At 40.8% G+C, this 25,278-nt stretch overlaps 1 protein-coding gene across 2 annotated transcripts in view; it reads left to right on the top strand.

The window, feature by feature from the left end:
* PIWIL2 (piwi like RNA-mediated gene silencing 2) overlaps positions 1–25,278 on the top strand; it is a 75,857-nt gene that overhangs the window by 12,845 nt on the left and 37,734 nt on the right. For both annotated transcript variants that reach the window (XM_045986685.1, XM_045986691.1), the window contains 10 exons: positions 5,013–5,201; positions 6,063–6,147; positions 7,075–7,164; positions 9,219–9,359; positions 13,982–14,095; positions 15,077–15,265; positions 18,075–18,176; positions 18,741–18,857; positions 19,441–19,529; positions 20,412–20,517. In XM_045986685.1, coding sequence (XP_045842641.1) covers positions 5,013–5,201; positions 6,063–6,147; positions 7,075–7,164; positions 9,219–9,359; positions 13,982–14,095; positions 15,077–15,265; positions 18,075–18,176; positions 18,741–18,857; positions 19,441–19,529; positions 20,412–20,517 — 1,222 coding nt within the window. The remainder of the gene's footprint in view (positions 1–5,012; positions 5,202–6,062; positions 6,148–7,074; positions 7,165–9,218; positions 9,360–13,981; positions 14,096–15,076; positions 15,266–18,074; positions 18,177–18,740; positions 18,858–19,440; positions 19,530–20,411; positions 20,518–25,278) is intronic.

Genomic DNA, 25,278 nt, shown 5'->3' with positions numbered 1-25,278 from the left:
ACCTATTTGTTGGGATTGACTCACTGGCAGCAGATCTGAAGGACAGATAGAGTTAAGCACAAGGGGCCCAGTGAGTGCATCTGTGGGTATGAAACTCCTAGGAGTTTTGCCAAGGAAGAGCTTCCACAGTTACTGTGGTGAGACCTCCAGAAATGTCAAAGGACGATGAGACCTCTGGTCTGTCTGACATAAAGAGAAGGCTGATTGCTTATTGTAGTGAGAAGAGACTGCTGATCTTACAGAGAGTACTGGAGAGGTATGGAGTTCAGGACAGCAGTCTTGCAGAGGGGCAAGCAGCAGAAGCATGGTTGCTAAGGTAGTCTGTTGTTGATTGAGTAGTACTTGTTGTGATGCTTATTGGATTAAGTTCCACAATTGGCCAATATACAGAAACAAGGGGATAACTCTGGTTGGATAGCTTGGTTGCTGAGGTGAGTTGATATAGATGTATTAAACAGGCTTAAAACTGGATTTTATGGGGGCACCTGGGTGGCTTAGTTGAATAAGCATCTGCCTTTGGCGCAGGCTGTGGTCCTGGGCTCCTGGGATTGAGCCCCATGTTGGGCTTCCTACTCAAGAGGGAGTTTGCCTTTCCCTACCTCTCTGGACCACCCCCTGCTTATTCTCTCTTTCTCAAATGAATTTAATAAAATTAAGAAAACAAACAAACCTGGAATTTTATGGCTCCTTGTTACCATGGCGGCAAAACAATATATCTTTTACAAAGTTTGCAATTTTCAATTCCCAGGAACACACGAATGTTTACATTTTCACCTGATTTTATTGTTTAATTTCTTACACATTAATGTTAAATTGATAAAGAATTTATTTTTTAAATGGATAGCAAGTTTTCTTTTTTTAATTTAAAAAAAAATTTAATTTTTTTAATTTTTAATTTTTTAAAATTTTTAAATTTTTAAAAATTTTTAAAAAATTTTTTTAAATTTTTTTTTAAGATTTTATTTATTTATTTGACAGAGAGAGAGATCACAAGTAGGCAGAGAGAGAGGAGGAAGCAGGCTCCCCGCAGAGCAGAGAGCCCGATGTGGGGCTCGATCCCAGGACCCTGAGATCATGACCTGAGCCGAAGGCAGCGGCTCAATCCACTGAGCCACCCAGGCGCCCCTTAAATTTTTTTAATTTTTAAATGGTTAGCAAGTTTTCTTTTTTTTTTTAATTTTTTTTTTAAAGATTTTATTTATTTATTTGACAGACAAAGACCCAAGAGAGCCCGATGTGGGGCTCGATTCCAGGATCCCGGGATCATGACCTGAGCCAAAGGCAGAAGCTTTAACCCACTGAGCCACCCAGGCACCCCTGGATAGCAAGTTTTCTTATCCACTTTTTTAAACATGTATTTTTTGGAGGGCACCTGCTTGGATCAGTTGTTAAGCATCTGCCTTCAGCTCAGGTCATGTTATCAGGGGCCTAGGATCAAGCCCTGCATGGCATCAGGCTCCCTGCTTGGCAGCAGGCCTGCTTCTCCCTCTCCTGTTCCTCCTTCTTATTTTCCCCCTCCTGCTGTCTCTCTCTCTCAAATAAATAAATAAAACTTTTTTTTTTTTGAAGATTTTATTTGTTTGACAGAGCCAGAGAGCACAAGTGGGAGTGAATGGCAGAAGAAGAGAGAGAGGGCGCCTGGGTGGCTCAGTGGGTTAAGCCGCTGCCTTCGGCTCAGGTCATGATCTCAGGGTCCTGGGATCGAGTCCCGCATCGGGCTCTCTGCTCGGCAGGGAGCCTGCTTCCCTCTCTCTCTCTCTGCCTGCCTTTCTATCTACTTGTGATCTCTCTCTGTCAAATAAATAAATAAAATCTTAAAAAAAAAAAAAGAAGAAGATTTAAAATCTTCTTAAAATCTTTAAGATTTAAAATCTTAAAAAAAAAAAAAAAGAAGAGCGAGAAGTTACTCCCAGGTGAGCGGGGAGCCTGACGCAGGGCTTGATCTCAGGACCCTGATATCATGATCTGAGCCAAAGGCAGACACTTAAATAACTGAGCCACCCAGGCTCCCCTCTTACCCTTTCTTTTAATGGTCCTTTTCCCCCACTAACTTGAAATGCCACTAGTTATTAGTGGACACTCAATCCTAATCTGTATTTCAGTCTCATTGAGATCTTTTATTCCATTAATTTCTTTTCTTTTTTCAGATTTAGTAAGGCACAATTGACAAAATAAACCTCATACATTCAAAGTATTCAATTTGATGAGTTTTAACTTACTTATATACCATTGTAATCTCACAATGAAGATAATGAGCATATCCATTGCCCACATAAAATTTACTCATGTCTCTTTCAGACCTCCTTCTACCTTTGTTTTTCTCTGTCCACCACAGGCAGCAAACCCTATTCTGCTTTCTGCCACTAGAAATTAGTGTCCATCTTCTAGAATTCTGTGTGTGTAGAATCATATGGTATATATTCATTTTTTGTTGTTGTTTGGTTTGCCTTCTTTTCAGCATGATTTTTTTATTTGAATTTTTTATTTCAATCCCAGTTTAGAAGTCAAAGTGAAATAGTTGCAGTTAAGAAACATAGATTTTTATCTACTTTTCAATGTTGAATATTGTAGTAACAAGACATAGGCCTATATTGTTATCTGCTGTGTTCCTCAGTCCCTTTTTAGTTTTTTTCTTCATTGTGCTTTCTTCCTCCATGTCAACCTCCTGCCTTTACTGATGCAAAAGACAGTGATTAGAGGAAAGGGATTTGATAAGAGAATATTAAAAACTGTCATTAAGGGGCACCTGGGTGGCTCAGTGGGTTAAGCCTCTGCCTTAGGCTCAGGTCATGATCTCAGGGTCCTGGGATGGTGCCCCACATAGGGCTCTCTGCTCGGCAGGGAGCCTGCTTCCCCCTACCCCTCTGCCTGCCTTTCTGCCTACTTGTGCTCTCTCTCTCTGTCAAATAAATAAATAAAATCTTAAAAACAAAACAAAACATAAATAAATTACAAGTTAAAAAGTGTTTGAGGAGCAGGGCCTGGGTGGCTCAGTGGGTTAAGCCTCTGCCTGCACTGGTCTCTCTGCTCAGCGGGGAGCCTGCTTCCTCCTCTCTCTCTGCCTGCTTCTCTGCCCTACTAGTGATCTCTGTCTGTCAAATAAATAAATAAATAAATTTTTTAAAAAAAGTAAAATAAAAAGTGAGTATGGATTCTATACTAGTAGTTGCTTTTGACTTCCACAACTACATATATATAGCTAACCTACATTTTTTGAGACAGAGAGCACACAAGTGGTGGGGGGCAGAGGGAGAGGGAGAGAGAGACTCTTAAGCAGGGTCCATGCCCAGCACAGAGTCTGACACCAGGCTTGATCTCACGACCCTGAGATCATGACCTGAGCCAAAATGAAGAGTCAGAGTCTTAACCAACTTGAGCCAGTGAGGCTCCCCTGTAGTGAACTATCTTTGTAGCTGTCTCTCCTCTGTAGTTGACCTGCAGGGAGAGTAGGGCGCCCCCCCCCACATGTGCGTGCACACACACACACACACTGCATCTGACATGTATCAGGCACTGATGACAATGATGGAGATGATGTTTGCAAACACACAGTTCTGTTCTCTGTGCTAGGTACAGTTCTCGGTGCTTCATGTTTATGAAGTCATTGCATTCCCTCAACTCTGAGTTGAGGCTAGTAAGTGGAAGACAGAAGATTTGAACCCAGGCATTCGCCTCCAGGGTCTGTTGTCAGGGTTGAACTGCTTAAACTCTGAGATGGTTTTTCATCAATTACTACAGTCTTTTTTCAAGTCGAGTTCTGCAGGATACTAATTGCCCAGGATGGCAATAAATGTTCATTCAGTGAGGTTAAAAGGAAAAGGGTGGGGAAAATCCATGGTTAAATACATTGGAGGGTAAATAAAGGTAAATATGTTTCTTTAGCAGTTTGAGGTGCTCATGTATGTTGTGAGTCCCTAAACGGCTTATAACTTGCACAATGGACTCCACTTTTTTGATTGTGGAACCTTTTTCACACCTCCTCACAACCTCTCAAGGGGCCAGTGTTCCTGAAGAATCTGCCCTGGGTGACACTGACTCACAGAAAAAAGTCCAAGCTCTGATCCTTGACTTGAAGGACATTTACATCTGGTCCCTGCCTGTCTTCAGCCCGTGCTTACCATCTTCTGTCCCTCTTCAACCTCCTTGCCCTCCCTGTCTCCCCAGATCCCTGCTTATGCCCTGCATACTGCTGCCTCTGCCTGGAGTGCCACTCTTCCTCTGCCCTGGCGTTTCTGCTTGGCAGATTGCTCCTTCAAGCATCAGCTGCTTCTGTAAACGTTCCTTGAATCCCTGGGCATATTCAGACATGCTTTCTACGAGTTTCCTATGTTGGCTTGTTCACAGCACTGTTTAGAGGTTACCGTGAGGGTACAGTTATCTATGGTGAATCTGTTCATCTACATCTTTAGCATCTTCAGCAGAGCTGTCTAATAATAAGTATTGGTGATCCCTTCCATTAGCTCAGAAGGGCAAATATAGTTTAGAGAATGTTTTGTTGTCCTTCCATAGACTAATGGTAATACTAAATAATTATTTTGATGATTAAAGTACCTTATTTGAAGGCAAACTGTGAATGTTATTAATTTCTAGTTAGTTTTTAATTTTACTTTTATTTTTTCACTATTTTTTGAAAGATTACTTATTTGAAAGAGAGAGAGAGAGCAGGGGAGGGGCAGAGAGAGCAGGAGAGGGAGAAGCAGACTCCCTGTTGAGCAGGGACTCTGACATGGGGGTCAGTCCCAGGATCTGGGATCACAACCTGAGCTGAAGCAGATGTTTAACTGATGAGCCACTCAGGTGCCCCTCTTTTCACTATTTTTTATTGATTTTGTGTTTTTTTTGGTAATGTTGAAAAGAGATGAGAGTCTTATCTCTTAAAAAAGACAACTGGAACCTTCTAATGCAGTGTAGCTGTGATCATATTCCTGAAGCACTTTTTTGCATCTCCCATCCTTTTCATTGTGCTCTCTGTATACAGATATGATTCAAAAGTCTTTTGTCTCTTTCCAAAGGCATGCCATGTATCAGCAGAACAAAGAAAACTTCCAGAATGAATGCACTAAACTTCTGGTTGGCAATATTGTTATAACCCGATACAACAATCGTACCTATCGTATTGATGACGTGGATTGGAATAAGACACCAAAAGATAGCTTCACAATGTCTGACGGGAAGGAGATCACATTCTTGGAATACTACAGGTGGAAAGAAGAGACTGGGCTTGGGCCTTTGGGTGGGTGTGGGATGTAGTCTACCATTCTGTAGCAGGATATTGAGTTCCAGAGTAGCTTACACTGGGACACTTTTTAAATAATTGGATTGGTATTAAAAAATTTAAAAATTTAATAATTAAAAAAAATAATTGGATTGGTAATGGACCTAAGATCAAATGAGCTTATTTGTGGGATTTCACTTGGATATGCTACCCTTACAGTTTCATTTGTTTTAGTAATTTTGGAAGTTACTTTATAAATTAGTACCAGGATTTTGAATTATATTTCTTTTGTTGGTTTAGGTAGAAGTCTGGTTGGAAAGACTAAATTCATGTTTTAATCATTTGACTATCATTTTGCCTTTCCAGTTGTCCAAGCCTTTCAACGTGATGCAGTTTCTTCTTCTTTTTTTTTTTTTTTTTAAGATTTATTTATTTGAGGATGGGGGGAAGTGCACATGAGCAGGGGGAGAGGAGTAGAGAGAGAGAATCCCAAGCAGACTCTGCATGGAGCCTGTTTAGGGCTCCATCCCACAACCCTGAGATCATGACCTGAGCCAAAACAAGAGTTGGATGCTTAACCGGCTGAACCAGTCAGGCACTCCAACTTGATGCAGTTTTAAGCATATTTTTCCCTGGACCTTTGAGATGATTTCTCCTCCATTTCATTGCAGTGTTAACTTGAGTCTGCCTTTTCAAGTTATAGAAATGCTATAAGGAGTTTCTGGTGGATCCTTGACAAGGGTATTATGCAAATTGTGTACCCCAGTGCTGGTTAAGAGACCCAGACTGTTGCCATAGAGCAGTGATGCTGCTTCTGAAATGTTTTCCTGCCTCTGCCCTGCTCTAGCAAAAACTATGGGATCACAATTAAGGAAGAGGACCAGCCACTGCTGATCCACAGGCCCAGTGAGAGACAGAATAACCAAGGGATGGTGAGTGGAGGGGTGTCAGATTGGCACTTCTAGCTTAAGCTCTTCATCCATGGTGCTGGGAGCTGGGGAGCAGTGTTACGGTGTGATTGGGGAAGACTCTGCAGGGCTGTCTCATCTAGCCAGTAGTTCCACTTCATGTGGTAGGATTTGCTTTTGATGTCCCCATAAGGAGGAGCTAATTATCCATATGAGCAAGGTAGGTTAAGGAATAAGAAGAATTTTCTGCTAAAGGTTAAAACACTGGATCTACTAGGGAAGTTTTAGACAGGTAACGGATTGGAGGCAGGGAAAGTGCCTCGACACTGACTCTTCTGTCTTATGTGAGAAGGCTGAAGATCAGCCAGCCAGGATAAGATCTGGAGACCCCACCCGGATGGGATGTATTGCCTTAGCTTGCCTGGAGACCCAAGAGGGAGATTGTTGATTTTTTTCCCCTAGTTTTTCCCTTTTTTTTTTTTTTTTTTTTTGACCATTTCAGCACTTTCCTCTTTATTTTTTTATTTTTTATTTATTTATTTGACAGAGAGAGAGATCACAAGTAGACAGAGAGGCAGGCAGAGAGAGAGAGAGGGAAGCAGGCTCCCTGCTGAGCAGAGAGCCCGATGCGGGACTCGATCCCAGGACCCTGAGATCATGACCTGAGCCGAAGGCAGCGGCTTAACCCACTGAGCCACCCAGGCGCCCCAGCAGTTTCCTCTTTACCTAAAACAGCAGGCTGTATTGTAAACAATCTGTGAGTATTGTGACTGAGGGGAAAAGAGTAAAATACTTGTAGTGTTTCACTGCCCTCTTTTCTGGGGTTTTATGTTCCTTGTTGTGCCTGTTATGTCCTTGCAGGCCCAGCCCTGGTCATGGCATGTCTTGTTAGGTCAGAGGAATAAGACCTTCTTTACTGCCTTATTTTTCCTCTCCATTCTCTCCTCAAAGCTGCTGAAAGGTGAAATCCTGCTGCTGCCTGAGCTTTCATTCATGACTGGAATCCCTGAGAAGATGAAGAAGGACTTCAGAGCCATGAAGGTGAGAAATGCCCGTGTTGAATGGAAGGCCTAGACCTGGGCTAGGCTTATGTCTAGGCTTATGTCCTGAATGGAGCTAGACCCGGGCGGGCTTATGTCATCACCTGGGCAGGTCTGTTTTTCCGGACTCCAGTTCTCTCTGCCAAACATGTTCCATGTCCCTTCCTACACTGTGAAATAGCTGATCGGAGCTACCTTCTGAAAATTATTCAAAAACAAACAAACAAAAAACAGTGGAGTGCCTGGATCATGAGGTAAAAGGAAACAAGTAATTCTGTCTTTACCCCCACCAATCAGATAGATGACTGTAAACTGGTCATATGATCATAAGTGAGGTTCTTTGATAGCACTAACGTAGCAAAGAATAATCAAGTCAGACTGAGGTAAAAGGATAGAAGGATATCGTGTGGGGTGTGGAGTGTCTAGGAGGTGTTGGGCTGAGTCCCTGTAGGAAATAGCTGAGCAGCTCAGACGTGGGCAGCAGCATGAGTCTGGCGCTCAAGCACTTCACCTCCAGTCTGTCTGCAGTGCATGGGGCTTTCCACACCTGAGCTCCTGTGCTGTCTCACTCAGCGCGTGTCTGTTACCCTCAGACCCCTGCCTGTCTCCGATGCCACAGACTGTTTTCAATAACATCGTAAAGAGCCTGAAGTGAAGCTTAGCATTCCTGTAAGAGATGTCTTTCATGTTTACCTTTGATCCTTCTGCATTCAGCATGTAGGTCAAGGATCCTTCTTTATAACACTCAGTCACCTAATGACTTCATGATCACAGAGCTATCTGTACCACCCTGCAGACAGGTGGTAATGACTGCCTCATAGGGAACAACAACTGTATAGTTCTTTGGTTCCAGAAGAATAAAGAACTCACATACGTGCTTCAGAATCTTCATATACGTCTTTGGGTCTTCATTTAACAGTAACATTTAGAAAGCACAAATTATGGACCAAACACTAGACAAAAAAGTGTCTTATGATAACGTTAAATACAGTAGTGGTATCACATGAAGTGTAAGACTGGATCTGATTTTCCATTCTGTTTTGTTTGGCTCTGCCTGGCACAGGACATTTTTCCCCCTATTTCCCCCAAATATTAAAGAGATGTAATTAAGCCCCTTTTGCTCCTGTTTCATAGAATTTCTTAAGAAATTTTTTTAAAGATTTTATTCATTTGGGGGAGAGAGAGAGGGAGGGCACAAGCAGGGAAGGGGCAAAAGAAGAGGGAGAAGGAAAAGCAGACTCCCCACGGAGCGGGGAGCCTCCATGCAGGGCTGGATCCCAGATCCTGGGATCATGACCTGACCTGAGCTGAAGGCAGATATTTAACTCACTGAGCCACCCAGGTGCCCCTGAATTTTTTAAGGAATTTTAAATTCAGAACATGGCTTTGAGAAAGAGGTAAGATTTAGCTGTCTCATGGGAGAAAGAAACAATAACATTTCAAATTATTTTATGATTAATTTTTTTATGATTTATTTGTTTATTTGAGAGAGAGAGTGTGTGCACACAAGCGAGAGAGAGGGAGAGAGAGAGAGAAAGAGAAAGAAAGCACGAGGCTAGGGAGGGGCAGAGAAACAGACCCGTCACTGAGCAGGGAGCCCTGTGTGGAACTCAGTCCCAGGATTCTGGGATCATGTCCCCAGCTGAAGGCAGATGTTTAACCGACTGAGCCACCCTATGATTAAAATTTTAACCCTGTACTTCCTTCACATTCCTGAGAGATATTTATTAAAATCTTTGGAGTATTTTAAAATGTCTTCCATTTCAGGGGCGCCTGGGTGGCTCAGTGTGTTAAAGCCTCTGCCTTCGGCTCTGGTCATGATCCCCCGGGGTCCTGGGATCAAGCCCCACATTGGGCTCTCTGCTCAGCGTGGAGCTTTTTTCCACCTCTCTCTCTCTGCCTACTTGCGATCTCTGTCTGTCAAATAAATAAATAAAATCTTTTAAAAAAAATGTCTTCCATTTCAGTGGAAATGTTTTAGACATATTGGGGTTTAATTTCATATTGGAGAAACTAATACTTAGAAGTTATTATCTGCATTTTAAATCTATTTAGGATTTGACCCAGCAGATCAACCTGAGCCCCAAACAACACCATAATGCTCTGGAATGCTTGCTGCAGAGAATTTCAAAAAATGAAACAGCCAGCAATGAATTGGCACGCTGGGGACTCTGTCTTCAGAAGGATGTACATAAGGTAAACTGGATGTATGTAGTCAAACAGGAAACAGCGTTCATCAGCAATTTTAAGAGCTTAGTGAAAGTGTGTGATAGCTTCCTATCTGGTCTTTATTTTGGGGTTTGCCCTATTATACTTTGTTGGGGGGTCCTAGTCACAATATTTGAATTTTCTTCTCTTAATTTGTTAGTATCTATTAGAGACTTTTCTTCCGTATTTTTCAGAGATCTGAGCTGTTAATTTTCAGATAGATAGTGAAAGGAATATTGACTTAAATTTTACCTCATTTTGGGGGTGCCTGGGTGATTCAGTTGGTTAAGCATCTTCTGGCCCTTGTTTTGTTTTTTAAAGATTTTATTTATTTATTTGACACAGAGAGACACAGCAAGGGAGGTAATACAAGCAGGCAGAGTAGGAGAGGGGGAAGCAGGCTTCCTGAGCAGGGAGCCTGATGTGGGGCTCCAGCACAGGACCCTGGAATCACAACCCGAGCTGAAGGCAGATGCCCAAAGATTGAGCTGCCTAGGTGCCCCTGACTCTTGATTTTGGCTCAGGTCATGATCTCAAGGTTGTGAGATCGAGCCCCATGCTGGGCTCCACTCTCAGCAGGAATTCTGCTTGGCATTCTCTCTTTCCCTCTCCCTGTCTCCATCCCCGTGCTCACATGCACTCTCCCACCCCCAAAATAAAAAAATAAATCTTTATTAAAAAATTACCTCATTTTCAGTTTTCCAATCCAAATAATTCTTAAGGTTCTGTATGTCCTTTTTTTTCCTCCAAGTTTTTTTTTTCTTTTCCAATAGTTGTGATTCTTTGAATATGCTATTGACATTCTTTCTATAGGCATAGAGAGTTTTGGACTTATACCATTCTGATTTTCTTATGGCTCTTTCTGCCTGCATTTTGCCTGAGCCTCCTGTGTTGTATTTTGTATGGCATGATCCATAGGGCCGAGGCAGTGTGAGATGGTGGCAGAGTCCTTGGCCTTCAGTGTCTGCTTAGTTAGCTTTGAATCTCAGTTTTACCACTTGCCATAGTAGTTACTTTGAGCAAATTGCTTAGCATTTCTTAGTTTTTTTATCTGTAAAATGAGGATGATAATTGAGTTGTAAGAATTTAAACGGTAACATTTTCAGCATCATATGTGACACACAGCAAGTGCTCAGTAAACGTTAGTTATTACTACTTTTCACCTTTCTTTTGAGGTTATACCAAAATAATTAATTCTGTCTTTTCCCTAGTTCTCTTGCACTCTTAATTGACTCCTTGTTAAAAATTTATTTTCTTTAAATAAAAGTAATGTAGGGCTCCTGGGTGGCTCAGTGGGTTAAGCCGCTGCCTTCGTCTCAGGTCATGATCTCAGGGTCCTGGGATCGAGTCCCGCATCGGACTCTCTGCTCAACAGGGGGCCTGCTTCCTTCTCTCTCTCTGCCTGCCTCTCTGCCTACTTGTGATCTCTCTCTGTGAAATAAATAAAATCTTTAAAAAAATAAATAAATAAATAAATAAAAGTAATGTATAGTCAATAAGGAAAATGTTGAAACCTTACAAAAAGTAAAGAAAGAAAGAAAAACATCAGTAATTTCATCATCCAAAAATGATATCTCAGTGATTTATTTTAGATACATATGAAAGATACTTCAATATAAATCCTTCATCTACACATTTTTCTGTGAGTATAAATCTTATTGTTACAAAGCTGTGATTGTATTATATATGGTTTTGCATCTTCTTTTTCATTTAATATTATATCTTAAACATGTTTTTATGTTATTAAATATTAATTTGAGAATGTAGAAAATCTAAACCAAGAAAGAAAAAAGTTCATCATTTTTTTTTTTTTTAAGATTTTATTTTATTTATTTGACAGAGAGAGAGCACAAGTAGGCAGAGAAGCAGGCAGAGAGAGAGAGGGAAGCAGGCTCCCTACAGAGCAGAGAGCCCGACGTGGGGCTCGATCCCAGGACCCTGAGATCATGACCTGAGACGAAGGCAACGGCTTAATCCACTGAGCCACCCAGGCGCCCCAGTTCATCATTTTTTTTGAAGATTTTATTTATTTATTTGACAGAGAGAGTGATCATAAGTAGGCCGGCGGGGTTGGGGGGGAAGCAGGTTCCCTGCTGAGCAGAGAGCCTGGTATGGGGTGAGATCCCAGAACCCTGAGATCATGACCTGAGCCGAAGGCAGAGGCTTAATCCACTGAGCCATCCAGGTGCCTCAAAAGTTCATCTTTCTGTATCAGGATAACTGCTGTTAACATTTTTATACATACCCTTCAGTGGATTTTTGTGTGTGTGTACATGGGCATGCTTGCGTGCTTATTGCATACTCGCACATGGCATGTATTCAGATAGTTTCCTTTTTCCCCTCAGTATACGTAGGATGTTTTCCCATGTAATTTAATATTTTTCTAAATATTTAATGGCTGCAAGATAGTTTATTAACAATTTTTTATTCTTTCACATTAAAATTGAATTTAGTATTTTTTCAAAGACTTTATTCATTTATTTAACAGAGAGCATAAGCAGGCAGAGTGGCAGGCAGAGAGGGAGAAGTAGGCTCCCTGCTGAGCAGGGAGCCCGATGTAGGGCTTGATCCCAGGACCCTGGTATCATGACCCGAGCTGAAGGCAGACGCTTTTTTTTTTTTTTTTTAAAGATTTTATTTATTTGACAGATCACAAGTAGGCAGAGAGGCAGGCAGAGAGAGAGAGGGGGAAGCAGGCTCTCTCCGCTCAGCAGAGAGCCCAAATCAGGGCTCGATCCCAGGACCCTGGAATCATGACCTGAGCCGAAGGCAGAAGCTTTAACCCACTGAGCCACCCAGGGACCCCTGAAGGCAGATGCTTAACTGACTGAGTCACCCAGGTACCCCAAGAATTTAGTTTTTTTTTTTTAAGATTTTATTTATTTGTCACAGAGAGAGAGATCACAAGTAGGCAGAGAGGCAGGCAGAGAGAGAGGTGGGGGGAAGCAGCCTCCCTCCTGAGCAGAGAACCCTATGCGGGGCTTGATCCCAGGACTCTGAGACCATGACCTGAGCCGAAGGCAGAGGCTTAACCCACTGAGCCACCCAGGTGCCCCAGAATTTAGTATTTTTTAATTAGAAGTAGTTACTCAGTTAACAACCGTGTAACTAAGTCTTTGTTGTTTATTTTCATAGATTTATGGATGTTGAAATGTCAGGGGACATTTATATTTTTAGTACTTTTGTTGTATATTGCCAATTGCCTTCTAAAAAGGTTTAAATATTTACTTTCATATCATGAGTTTGATTCCTTTTTCTTGCTAATACGGAAATTGTTACTTATGTTAATAAACTCATTACATTTTTTTTGGTTATAGATAAAATAAGTATTTTTTTAAAGATTGATTTATTTGAGAGAGCAAGAGTGAGAGAGAAAGAGAGCACATGTGCAAGAGGCCGGGGGGTTGGTGGGGTGGTGGGAGGCAGAAGGGAGAAGGAAAGAATTTCAGGCAGACTGCTCGCTGAGCACGTAACCTGATATGGGACTCCCATCTCATAACCCCGAGATCATGACCTGAACCAAAATCAAAAGTTAGGTGTTTAACCAACTGAGCCACCCAGGAGCCCCAGTATTTGTTAATTTTAATGAACAAATGGTAGAGATCATAGAAAGTAAAAATCCTGTATAATTACATATATGCAGAGATAATCACCACTAAATATAGACTCATTCAGCTTTTATTGATGCATATATTACTATTTATTTTTTGTAAAAACAGGATCCTATTAGATAGAAAGTGTTTTTGTTTTTTTTTTAAAGATTTTATTTATTTATTTGACAGAGAGAGACCACAAGTAGGTAGAGAGGCAGGCAGAGAGAGAGAGAGAGGGGGAAGCAGGCTTGCCGCTGAGCAGAGAGCCCGATGTGGGACTCGATCCCAGGACCCTGAGATCATGACCTGAGCCGAAGGCAGTGGCTTAACCCACTGAGCCACCCAGGTGCCCCATTTTTTTTTTTTTTTAAAGATTTTATTTATTTATTTGACAGAGAGAGACCACAAGTAGATAGAGAGGCAGGCAGAGAGAGAGAGGTAGAAAGTGGTTTTAATGATTGCAAAATAGTCCATCATGTTATATCATCAATTTAATTATTTTCCTATTTTTGGATATTTAGATTTGATTGACTTACTCCTAATGGTAATTTGTTCTTTCATTATATTTATGCATTTTCCTCCCTGTTTTTTCATTTTAAAGTGTAATAGTTTACATTCAACCTTATTAAGAAATTTTACTTTTAATTTTCTACTTTTAGTTTATCCCTTAAAATATTTTTAAAAATTATTTTACTATTTATCTTGAAATGTAGTTATTTTATGTGCATTCTCTGCTTCTAAAGAGGCAGTGCTTTCTAATCCCTTTCTTGGGAGACCATGTTGGAAGCCTCAGTAATTAAAGAGCCATGCCTATAAAAATTTTACCTGTATTTGTTCAGGGTTTATTAGCCTAGACTCACTGCTACAATTTCATTTTTATGCTATTCTCAGAGGTTATAACCTGGACAAGTTTACATAGTGGAGTTGACCAGGCCCAAGAGAGAGCAGTAGCCTTGTTCTTTCCTTAAATAGTGTTTGCAGATGGCTCATGTCATGGTACTTTGTTTTGTATTTTAGATTGAAGGACGAGTTCTCCCAATGGAAAGAATTAACTTAAGAAATACTTCATTTATCACATCTCAGGAACTAAACTGGATTAAGGAAGTAACCAGGGATCTTTCCATCTTGACTGTAAGTAACTTTTGAGGTTGTGAAGAGAGGACCAGTATTCCTATAAGTATGGAAATTAGGAAGCAGGAAGGATTCAGGGTCTTCTTTTGGAGGGAGAGTACCACCTGAATTCCAGCCTGCATTATCTACTAAACAGGTCCTTCAAATGGAGCAAATTGATGAATTGTTAGAGGTAAGCACTTTGGTTGGCTATAGACTTAGGAAAAGGAAATAGATTGCTATGGTAACTCATACAGTGCCAGCCTATTACCCACTCTCCCTTTTATCTTCCTTTATCTTCCCCCGCTTTTCCCTGGGGAAGGATGTTTTTATCCATGAAAGAAGTGTAATTAAAACAGCCCCCACCAAGGGAACTAAAGAAGAAAATGGTATATAATTATTTTTAAATGTTTTTGGGTGATGCGTAAAGTACACACATTTGTTTCTAAAACTTTTTATTGAAATATGTTTAAAGAAAAAGTATATTTACAAGTGTAAGTTTGAGGAATTTTCAAAGGTTCATAAACCTATGGAATCCACAACAAGGGTTAAGAAAGAGAACTTTAACCATGACCTAGAAGCCATCCCTCCTGCTTCTCGTTACTACCTACCTCTCACCCTTAAAAACGATATGAGGAGTCACTATCCAACAGCATAGATTCATTTCAGTTGCTTTTTGTACTTGATGTATACATGAAACCGTACAGGATGTATTCTTTTATGTCTGGCTTAATTTCTTCAGCCTTGATAGGTGGGTTTCATCCATATTGTTAGATATAGTTGTAGGTCTTTCAGTCTCATTGCTGCATTCTATTCTACTGTGAAAGTAGTCCCTAATTTATTTAATTGTGTACATTTGTGTTAGTTACAGGAATTAGATCAGAAAGGATTCAAGCAGAGAGAGTTAAAAGCAATTTATTCTCTAGAATAATATCTCCTGGGTGTGACTCTGGAGTGTCTATGTTGTGAGAAGTATTAAAAATAGCTTGTGGTTATTCCTAGGTCCCCATGCATTTCTGGGCACTGTTTTACCCAAAGAGAGCAATGGATCAGGCCCGAGAACTGGTTAACATGTTGGAGAAGATAGCTGGCCCCATTGGTATGCGCATGAGCCCACCAGCCTGGGTTGAAATAAAGGATGATCGAATAGAAACCTATGTCAGAACCATTCAATCCATGCTAGGAGTTGAGGTAATAAATTAATTTAATTTGAGTGTATTTATAGAATGCCTGTTTTAAAATACTTGAACACTTGATTTAAAATGATCTTGGTTGTCAGTCTACTGTTTTTGATACCCAGAAACCAGTTTGTTATTCATGTACACATGAAATAATGAACTAAGTAGTTTTATGCCCTTTGGTTAATTCTGCTGCTCTCATTCTATGTTGGCAGCCTCACTCTTGTGTTCTTTTTTCACATAATAGACTGAATAGCTGACTTAAATTTAGTTCGTTATCTATATAGAACATGTGCTCAGAAAGCAACTTTTTGGGCCCAGTGCCATTTTGCACGATTCAGTACTTAGCTGTCACAATCTGGTTGGCTTAAGATTTGAATTGCTCTGGCAATGAACTTGGCACCTGGCCCATCAGCTCAGTCCTGACAGCTGATCAGGACCACTGGAGCTGAGCCGGTGACAGCACTCGTAACTCAGTAGTTCAGGCCTGCAGTTCTTATCTGTTTGTACATAAAACAGAAGAAGCAGCTTAAGGAGGGCCCTCAACAAAAGTAATTAGTCTTTGACTGCAAGAGTCCATTCTTGGGAGATCAGTACTGGAATAAGATTGTCTTGGGATCTCTCTTACCCCCTGCCTCCCTCCCTGCTCTGGGTTATCACTCACAGCAGCACCCTTGTGTTCTGTTTCTCTTTGTAATTTCTTCCTGGTTTCCCAGGCTTGTAGTCTGGTGTGGCCTCCCCCTACGCCTGATCATTGATAATTCTGCTCTGCTTTCAAAAGAATAACCCAGTATATTACCTCAGCTCCCCCATCACACCACTTGCCACGTTCTCTTTAGGAGAGTATACTGCTATCAGTTTTCATGCAGCATGGATATGAGGTTCATTCATCACATTTACCAAACTTAACTCATAATTGGTCTTGTCTCTCTTGTCTTCAGGGCATGCTGTTCTATTATTTGTTAGGGGTCTCAAACTCAGATGTCTGCAGGAGCCAGGTGAATAATACAAGTGAAGTGAGCTGGGAGGGGATTGTAGTGAACTAAAGAGAGCAAACCCTATGACTGCATATAAAAGCACAGCATTATCAAATTAATTTTTAATGTACTCCTTTTTCAGTAGAAGCAAGAAAATCTGGATTTGTGTGTATGTGCCCCTCCTTATGTTTAAATGTTAGTTTCAAAAGGAGGGAAGCACCTGGCTGGCTCAGTCGGTAGAGCATGTGACTCTTGATCTCAGGGTCATGAGTTCAGGCCCCACATTGGGCATGGAGCCTACTTAAAAAAAAATGATAGGGGCACATGGGTGACTCAGTCATTGACCATCTGCCTTCAGCTTAGATTATGATCCCAGGGTCCCGGGATTGAGCCCCACATCAGGCTTTCTGCTCAGCGGGAAGCCTGCTTCTCTCTTTCCCACTCCCCCTGCTTGTGTTCCCTCTCTCGCTGTGTCTCTCTCTGTCAAACGAATAAATAAAATCTTTAAAAAAAATTAATAATAATAATAATAAAATGTAAAAAGTGTTAATAAAAAACAACACATGTAAGTCACTGTAGGGACTAAAAAGCTACATGTTTGATAGGTCCAGCCCAGAGGCTCCCAGTGTGCAGCCTGTGTTCTCTGTGACTTTGGAAGTTCTTTGATGTGATTACTAGAATGTGTTCTTAGAAAGGTTTTTTGTTTTGTTTTTTTTTTTTAAAGATTTTGCTTATTTGTCATAGAGCACGTGCGTGCATGCACAAGCAAGGGGACAGGCATGCAGAGGGAGAAGCAGGCTCCCCGCTGAGCAAGGAACTGGATGTGGAACTTGATCCCAGAACCCTGGGATCTTAACTCAAGCCAAAGGCAGGCACCTAACGGACTGAGCCACCCAGGCGTCCCTCAGAGAGGTCTTAATCTAACACTAATCTTGATTTGGAATAATATACTATTGATTTGCCATTAGTAGCTCTTTCTCGCATAAAGGATTAGCACCTTCATTTCACTTTCACCTTTCACATTTCTTCAGACTTTGAAAGGTCCTGTGTTTCCAATGTTGGAACTCTTTTTTTTTTTTTGTAAGATTTTATTCATTTATTTGACAGAGAGAGACAGCAAGAGAGGGAATATAAGGAGGGGGAGTGGGAAAGGGAGAAGGAGGCTTCCCGCTGAACAGGGAGCCCAATGTGGGGCTCGAACCCAGGACTCTGGGATCCCGACCTGAGCCGAAGGCAGACACTTAATGACTGAGCCACCCAGGCACCCCTCCAGTGTTGAAACTCTTATTAAACAGTAAGGGGTCAAGGATGCTTGTATGAGATACTCTGCTGGCGATACTACTCTCTCTTGTAACCAGAGAGTAAGGAAGAGCCACTTATGGATTTGGCTGTAGCTTCATTTGTGTTTGGCTCCTAATAGTTTCTTGTGGTATTGTACTCCATGTTTCCTCAGTTTTGTGGTATGAATGTAATAAGGTGGTTAGTTTACTGAAGAGAGTGGTAAAAAGCATTATAGGGAATTGAAAGCAGCAACTAAGTTAACCCTTGCAAATTTTCAAGCCTGCTTTTTCCGGGCATCTTAAGTGTCCTAAGAAAGACGTCAGTTGGTCAGGACCAGCTCTAGATAATTTATGGTATCATATTCCATATCTGTGCAAAGAAGCCCTAAACCCAGCAAAGGTTCAAAGACCTGTTTGGGGTTGGAATGTCTGTCGTCTTTGTTTCAGTCCTCTTCCGCCTTAAAGGTCCCACGGCTTTGCAGGCTCTTAGACTGCCCGCAGCTGGAGCCCCATCAAGGTGCCCTGAGAGTTTCAAAGCCTGACTTATGTACTTTATCTCCTCAAGGGGAAGATACAGATGGTTGTTTGCATCATCATGGGCACACGTGACGATCTCTATGGGGCCATTAAAAAGCTGTGCTGTGTGCAGGCTCCTGTACCCTCACAGGTGAGTGGGAGTTGGGCAGGAGGCACAGATGGAAACTCTAGCCTCCCTTGAGGCTTTGAAAAGAGGGATACAGGTGTTCAAAAAGACTGAAGTAACTATTAGGAGCCATGTGTGTATCCTGTCTGGTGGAACATTCCCCTTATTAGAGTAACCTGGTTAAAAGCAGATGCTCTTTGTAAATGCTGCCTTCATGTTCCCAAATGAGTTACTCTTGCTGGTTCAGTGGGTGAGCTGCTGGGTGGTTTCACGTGACTGGGTTCTGAGAGTATAGGCTTTAGTCTGAAAGGGGAAAGCTGTTTTTCCTTAGTATTTTAAAAAAAATTATCCTGAATGAGATTCTTTTGAAAGTTTTTGTTTTTTGGTGGTGTTTTGTTTTGTTTTGTGTTTGTGGGGAGTGTGTATGTTCGAGTGCAATGCCTACGTAGAAATCCTAGAATTAGAACTAGTCACAGTGTATTATCTGCTAACTGGGGTTTCCTAAACAAATGTAGTGTTTACTTTAGGCCTGTTTACATCGTCTGACAAGCTGATAGTGTCCTCTTTCCCCACACCCTTTTGTTATAGGTCATCAATGTCCGAACCATTGGTCAGCCAGCCAGGCTTCGGAGTGTGGCCCAGAAAATTTTACTTCAGATTAATTGTAAATTGGGTGGTGAGCTCTGGGGAGTGGATATTCCTCTGGTGAGTGATGCTGAGATGTGTCTTCATTCAATTTAGCTCTCCAGAGACTCCTATCTAGTTGTTTTTCTCAAAGAGTTATCTTTATTCTGCATACTTAGTGGTCTAAATGGTTCATAGCCTGATTTGGTATAGCCCACAGGCTGAGAATGGTTTTTATAACTCTAAACCGTTGAAACCAATAAAAATAAGACTAATATTTCCTGACACATGAAAATTATTTGAAAATCCATTTTCGGTGTCTTTAAGTGCAGTTTTACTGGAATACAACCATACTTCTTTATAGACTAGCTACGGCTGCTCTCGTACTGTAATGACAGATGGAACTGAAGAGTTCCTGCAGAGACTGTGCGGCTCACAGAGCCCAACGGTATTTACTGTTTAGTCCTTTACAGAAGAAGTGTGCTGATCCTGTTCTAGATCTCTGACTCGTTCATAGTGTTTAAAAAAATGTCAAGTTGATGTCAGTCTTTCTCTTCCTTTCCCAGAACTTATTTTCATATGTTGCTTTTGGGGTGCAGATAACAGAAGGATGGGGTGATGGACTGCTTGTTGTTTGGGGTCTGTTTTTTGTTTTCTAACCCAGAAACAATTAATGGTGATTGGGATGGATGTTTACCATGATCCTAGCCGAGGCATGCGATCTGTGGTTGGCTTCGTTGCAAGCATCAATCTGTAAGTACTACTTATAGTGCCATTTTGTTCAGTTAACCTCATTTTGATGCCAGTCTTACTATAAGTCCAGGGAATACTTTTTAAATATTTGGTATTATAGTAAAAGTATACTTTACAAAAGTATACTTAACTTTTTCCTCCTTTATCTTCCTATTAGTTTATCTAGTTTACTTTCCAGACTTGGCACATCTGTAAGTTTGTTCCCCTGGCTGTGCTGTAATCTTCTTCAAAATGGGGGCTGTGTTTTAGTGGATTTTTCCCCCAGGAATGAGGAATTTTTTTGTTTGTTCTGATTGTAAAAACAAGGCATGCTCATGCAGATAACTACAGAAATTTAGAAAGTGAAAGTACCTTATGGGCCATCTTTTAGTAACTATCACCAAAATTTTGATGTATATATACTTCTAGATTCTCATTTATGCACATAGTAACACATACAGGTGGTGTATATATGTATACAAAATGGCATATTATTGTGTATACTATTCCTTAGCTTGTTTTATGTACTTAAATTGTATATTGCTGACATTTCGTCATGTCCATACAAATAAATCTCAACCAATTCTTCTTAACTGCTGCATGGAATTTATTGTATGCTAGAGCACTATTTAACTAGTCTTCTGTTGGTGGATATTTAGGTGGTTAAATTTTTTCAGCTGGAAGTGGTTTTGTGGCAAATATCACAATTATGTCTATATTTTTACATTCTATATGTAGCATATATTTTTCCCTGTATTGCCATGTGTTTTTACCTGTAACACAAATGCATTTACTAGGTATTTGTATTGGTGCATAGAGGGGCCTGTGTGTACTGACATTCAGATCGTGGACCTTCCTCTGTGAGTGTGTGTTCATCTGTCTCTCTTACTGCCTCTTCCCCAGCACTCTCACAAAATGGTATTCACGAGTGGTATTCCAGATGCCTCATCAGGAGATTGTGGATAGCCTGAAGCTGTGCCTGGTGGGCTCCTTAAAAAAGTTTTATGAGGTGAGGAGAGCAGAATTTATTTTATTTTATTTTATTTGAAGATTTTATTTATTTGACAGAGAGGGAGAGTGAGCACAAGCAGGGGGAGTGGTAGGGAGAGCGAGAGAAGCAGGCCTCCCCACTGAGTAGGACCCTGGGATCATGACCTGAGCTGAAGGTAGACGCTTACTGACTGAGCCACTCAGGTGTCCCAGAACAGAAATTTTATAAAGTTTGGGGATTTTAAGGACTGCCTATCTGACTTAGTGGGAGGGGTCCCAAATTGAAGGTATCTCCTAAACAGACTGAAAAGTTAGTCATTGCTGAATGCCAGGCAGCTCAAAGGGACTGCTTTCAGGCTTCTACTTGTACAAAAGATAAATATTTTGATTTTCTTTGGTAAGTAACGATTATTCCCAGTTTGTCAGCTTGATGTCTGTAGACATAATCTTCATGCCCTTATCAGGAAAGTGGGGTTAAATTTCAGCAATTAAAGCAGCTTATGAATTTACTCAGCTTTTTATGGCTATTACTAGATATTTTTCATTTTGGTTCAAGACAAATGCCTCCCTGTAAATCACCCCTAGAACTCCCAGGAATGCTAACCGTGGAGAATTGCTGTCATTAAACTGATACTGGGTCTGGCACAATGAGCAAGCAAAGTACTGGGTTTTACCTTGGCCAGTACATCAAAGGAAGTGCTGATAAGTGGTTTTCATGTCGTAGGGTCAGAGTTAGCCCTTTGCATGGAGACTTAACAGCAAGAAATTTAATTATTTCATATGATCACAGTCAGTCAATAGAACTCCAACTTGTTTCTTTTAGACTAATGTTTCCTACACTGTCCTTCAAATAGTTTAGTATTCTTTCAGTATTTGTGATCATGTAAAAAAAAAAGTTGAATTTTGTCTCTAAGGAGACCTATATATATACTACCTTGTCACCAAGTCCTACCACATCTTCCTTTTTCTTGTTGTTGACACTATTTCCCTTCAAGTTCTTCTGTTAGGCACTAGATTTTCAAAGATTCCTTCTTTGAAGCCTTTCCTACCCACCCCCCCGTGCTCCATCCCTTAGACTTATTTCTTTATGTTCCTTCCTCTTCCAAGGCCCCTTTTTTCTTTATTTTTTCCAAGGCTCCTTGTTTACCTTCTGTGTAGTGGCTATTACATTTTGCCTTATATTCGTTCATTGTATCCTTATTTATCTTTCTCTGGGCTGTGAATTACTTGAGCACTGCTTGGTTATTGATGGCCATGTAACAAATTTACCCTAAAACTTAGTGACATGCAGTGAGCATTTATGATTCTGAAGTCAAGAAGTTGCGCAGGGTGCAGTGGCCTCTGGTGACTCTTCATATGGTCTTTCTTTTTTCTTTTCTTTTTTTTTTTTTTTTTGTGATTTTATTTATTTGACAGAGAGAGACACAGTGAGAAAGGGAACACAGGCAGGGGAAGTGGGAGAGGGAGAAGCAGGTCTTCCTCTGAGCAGGGAGCCCAATGTGGGGCTCAGTTCTGGGACCCTGAGATCATGACCAGAGCCGAAGGCAGATGCTTAACAACTGAGCCATCCAGGTGCCCCTCATGTGGTCTTTCCACATGAGTGAGTTTGGGCTTCCTCACAGCATGGTGGGACACAGTTCAAGGTGTGAGTATTCCAAGAAACTAGAGCCAGGTGGAAATCACATTGCCTTTATACCATACCCTTGAAAGTCATGCAGTATCACTTTCACTGCATTCCATTTGTCCAGTAGTCTCAATATGAATATGCCTAATATTTGGAGGAGCCAGTGTGGGAATAGGATAGATTTAAATATTGGATCTGCCTATAAAACTGTTACATACATTTTCATTTGTTTGTACTAATTTAGTTACATTTGCCCCCTCGATTTGCCACTATTTATTCCTTCCACTAAATTTGTGCAGAACTCTTGAGCATACAATTTAGCTGGTGGTTAACTAATCCAGTTCTTTCTCAGGCCATTCATTCTTGCATCAGTATTACATCCTGAAGAAGCATTAACACAGTTTCCAAATATACTTGACTATCAACATCAGTATTATTATAATACTTGTTTAAGTAATAATTATTATACTTGTTTAAGTAATAGAATTGATTCTTAACCAACAAGGTTAGTGTCCCATCACATTGTAGTATGGCAGTAATTACAACCTGAAATATGAATCAGAAGATACTGAGGCATTACTACAGCTCCACTCAGGCATGAATAATTATTCTGGTTCATTGTCATATTACATGTCCAAAATATCTCCCAGAACTATGCCACTCAAGTTTGCAGGCTTTCATTTGACATTGTCAAGTTCTAAAAGCAAGAACAGTCTCAGCAACGTGGCTCTACTTTTTCAGGCATGTGGTACACTTAAGCTACAGGCAATATTACTATTTCTTATTCTAGGCCTGTTTTGAGATACCAATGATTGTAATACTGGATTTCCCTCATTGCATAACTGTTGATTCATTCCTTTATCCTCAGCTACCATTCTTCTTTCAATTTATACCTTCCTTTATCCTCAGCTACCATTCTTCTTTCAATTTATACCTTAACTTTTCTTCCTTAGGAAGGAATGTTAGGTTTGGCCCCTGTGCTGGTATAGGTTGCTGAGAGCAATTCTAGCATGGTACGTGCTTTCCCCCTTAGTCCACTCGCATTCATATAGGGAGGGCTACACAGGTACAGAATTAGTGAGCTCTCTTGACCACTAGGCAGTTTAGCCCTTAGGAATTTCATCATAAAGGTTTAAAAGTATAGATTTTGGCCAAGAGATTGTTAGAGATTGAATTATACCCTCCCCCAACACACACAAAAGTTACTGACATTCTAACACATAGTAATAGTGAATGTGACTGTATTTGGAAATAGGGCCTTTGCGGATGATGGAGTTAAGATGAGGTCATTAGAGTGTGCTCTAATCTAATATGACTGTGTCCTTATGAAAAGAGATTTGAATGCAGGGGCAGATACATATAGAGGAAAGACGATGTCAGGACACAGGGAGATTGCCGTCTAGAAGCCAAGAACACCTGAGGCCACCAGAGGCTAGGAAGGAGTCATGGAACAGATTGTCCCTCATACCCCTCAGAAGGAACCAACCCTGCCAACACCCTGATCTCAGACTTCGGGCCTCTGCCCCTGTGAAACAATACCTATCTGTGTTGAAGCCACTCAGTTAGTGTACTTTGTTATGCAGCCCTAGAGAACCGATATACCATTTATCCCAGTTCCGGCATCTGCAATTGCAGTTCTGGTCTGAGAACCAGTAGGAAAAGAAGTGCTGAGGTCATGTGAGGAAAACAAAAAAATATTGTTATACCAGCATCTTTCTCACCCTCTCTTCTCTGGATCCCCCAGAGAAAGGGAGAGACATCCTCTGGGCCCTGTTCATGTCGAGTGTCTGTACACACTCGTGAAATCTTGCAAGTCTTCATGCCTTTATTCCCTGCATTTTAAACCAAAAAAATGTTTCAGTTGTCCATTCTATTCTCTATGGAACTGTTACTCTGGGGATGAAAATGTGTTCTTAGATCTGAGGAAATGTGAGTTGTCAGTCCAAATTGATACAGTGTCTTTTGTTGTAGATCTTTTTTTTTAGTATTTTGAGCATTTATATCTACCAGGAGGTATGCATAGCCCAGTCCACAATAGATGTCTGTTTAGTCAGGAAGTATTTCTTGCCTCCGGGAGCTACCAGGATAGTCTAACTTGCCACCTATGTGCAGGGCCTTCCCTTCAGGGACTCTGTCCCAGAGCCATCTGCATTCTCTGTTATCTCCTCTTGTCAGCAGAACAATTCTTGGTGGCATTTTGCACTTCAGAGTGTGCAAGAGAAAAGTCTAGATTCAATCCTTTTCTGCATTGCTGCAGTCTTCCAGTGTCCATTCATTTCATAGACCCAGGTTTCACCTCAAGCAAGCACAGCAAAATATCTGCTTGCCAGGTCCAACATCTTTTTGATTTGGGAGGGAGATAATTATTCCCCATTTACTCTATTTACTGGTAATGTTTACTCTGCTTTTCTGTCCCTATGGATTTACTGATTTTGGATACATTATATAGGAATAATCATAAAATATGTGACCTTTTATGTGTGGCTTTTTTTGTTGAGCATGTTTTTAGGGCTCATGCAAGTTGTAGTATATATCACTACTTTGTTCTTTTTTTTTTTTTTTTAAAGATTTTATTTATTTATTTGACAGATACAGATCACAAGTAGGGAGAGAGGCAGGCAGAGAGAGAGAGAGAGGAGGAAGCAGGCTCCCCGCCAAGCAGAGAGCCCGATGCGGGGCTCGATCCCAGACCCAAGCGAAAGGCAGAGGCTTTAACCCACTGAGCCACCCAGGCACCCCTACTTTGTTCTTTTTTATGGATGAATGATAATCCATTGTGTGTGTATTCTGCAGTTGGTTAATCCATCCATTATTGATGGACATTCTACCTTTTGACTATTGTGAATACTACTGTAAATATGCTTATATATGTATTCGTTTGAGTACCTCTTTGCATTTCTTTTGGGTATATACCTAGGAGTAAAGTTGGTGAACCGTAAGGTAATTCTGTGTTTAACTTTTTGAGGAACCAGCAAATTGTTTTCCACAGTGGTCACACCATTTTCATTCCTGCCAGCAATGTACAGAGTTTCCAATTTTCCCAATCCTTGCCAAGACTTTGTTTTCCATTTTTAATTGTAGCCACTGTGAAGTGGTATCTCATTGTGATTTTAACTTGCATTTCCTTGATAATGAACGATGTCGAACGTCTTTTTA

Source organism: Meles meles, chromosome 2, assembly GCF_922984935.1.
Source record: "Meles meles chromosome 2, mMelMel3.1 paternal haplotype, whole genome shotgun sequence".
Classification (NCBI taxonomy): Eukaryota; Metazoa; Chordata; class Mammalia; order Carnivora; family Mustelidae; genus Meles; species Meles meles.
Note: the sequence above shows the minus strand (reverse complement) of the source record. Positions and strands in the feature narration are given on the sequence as shown.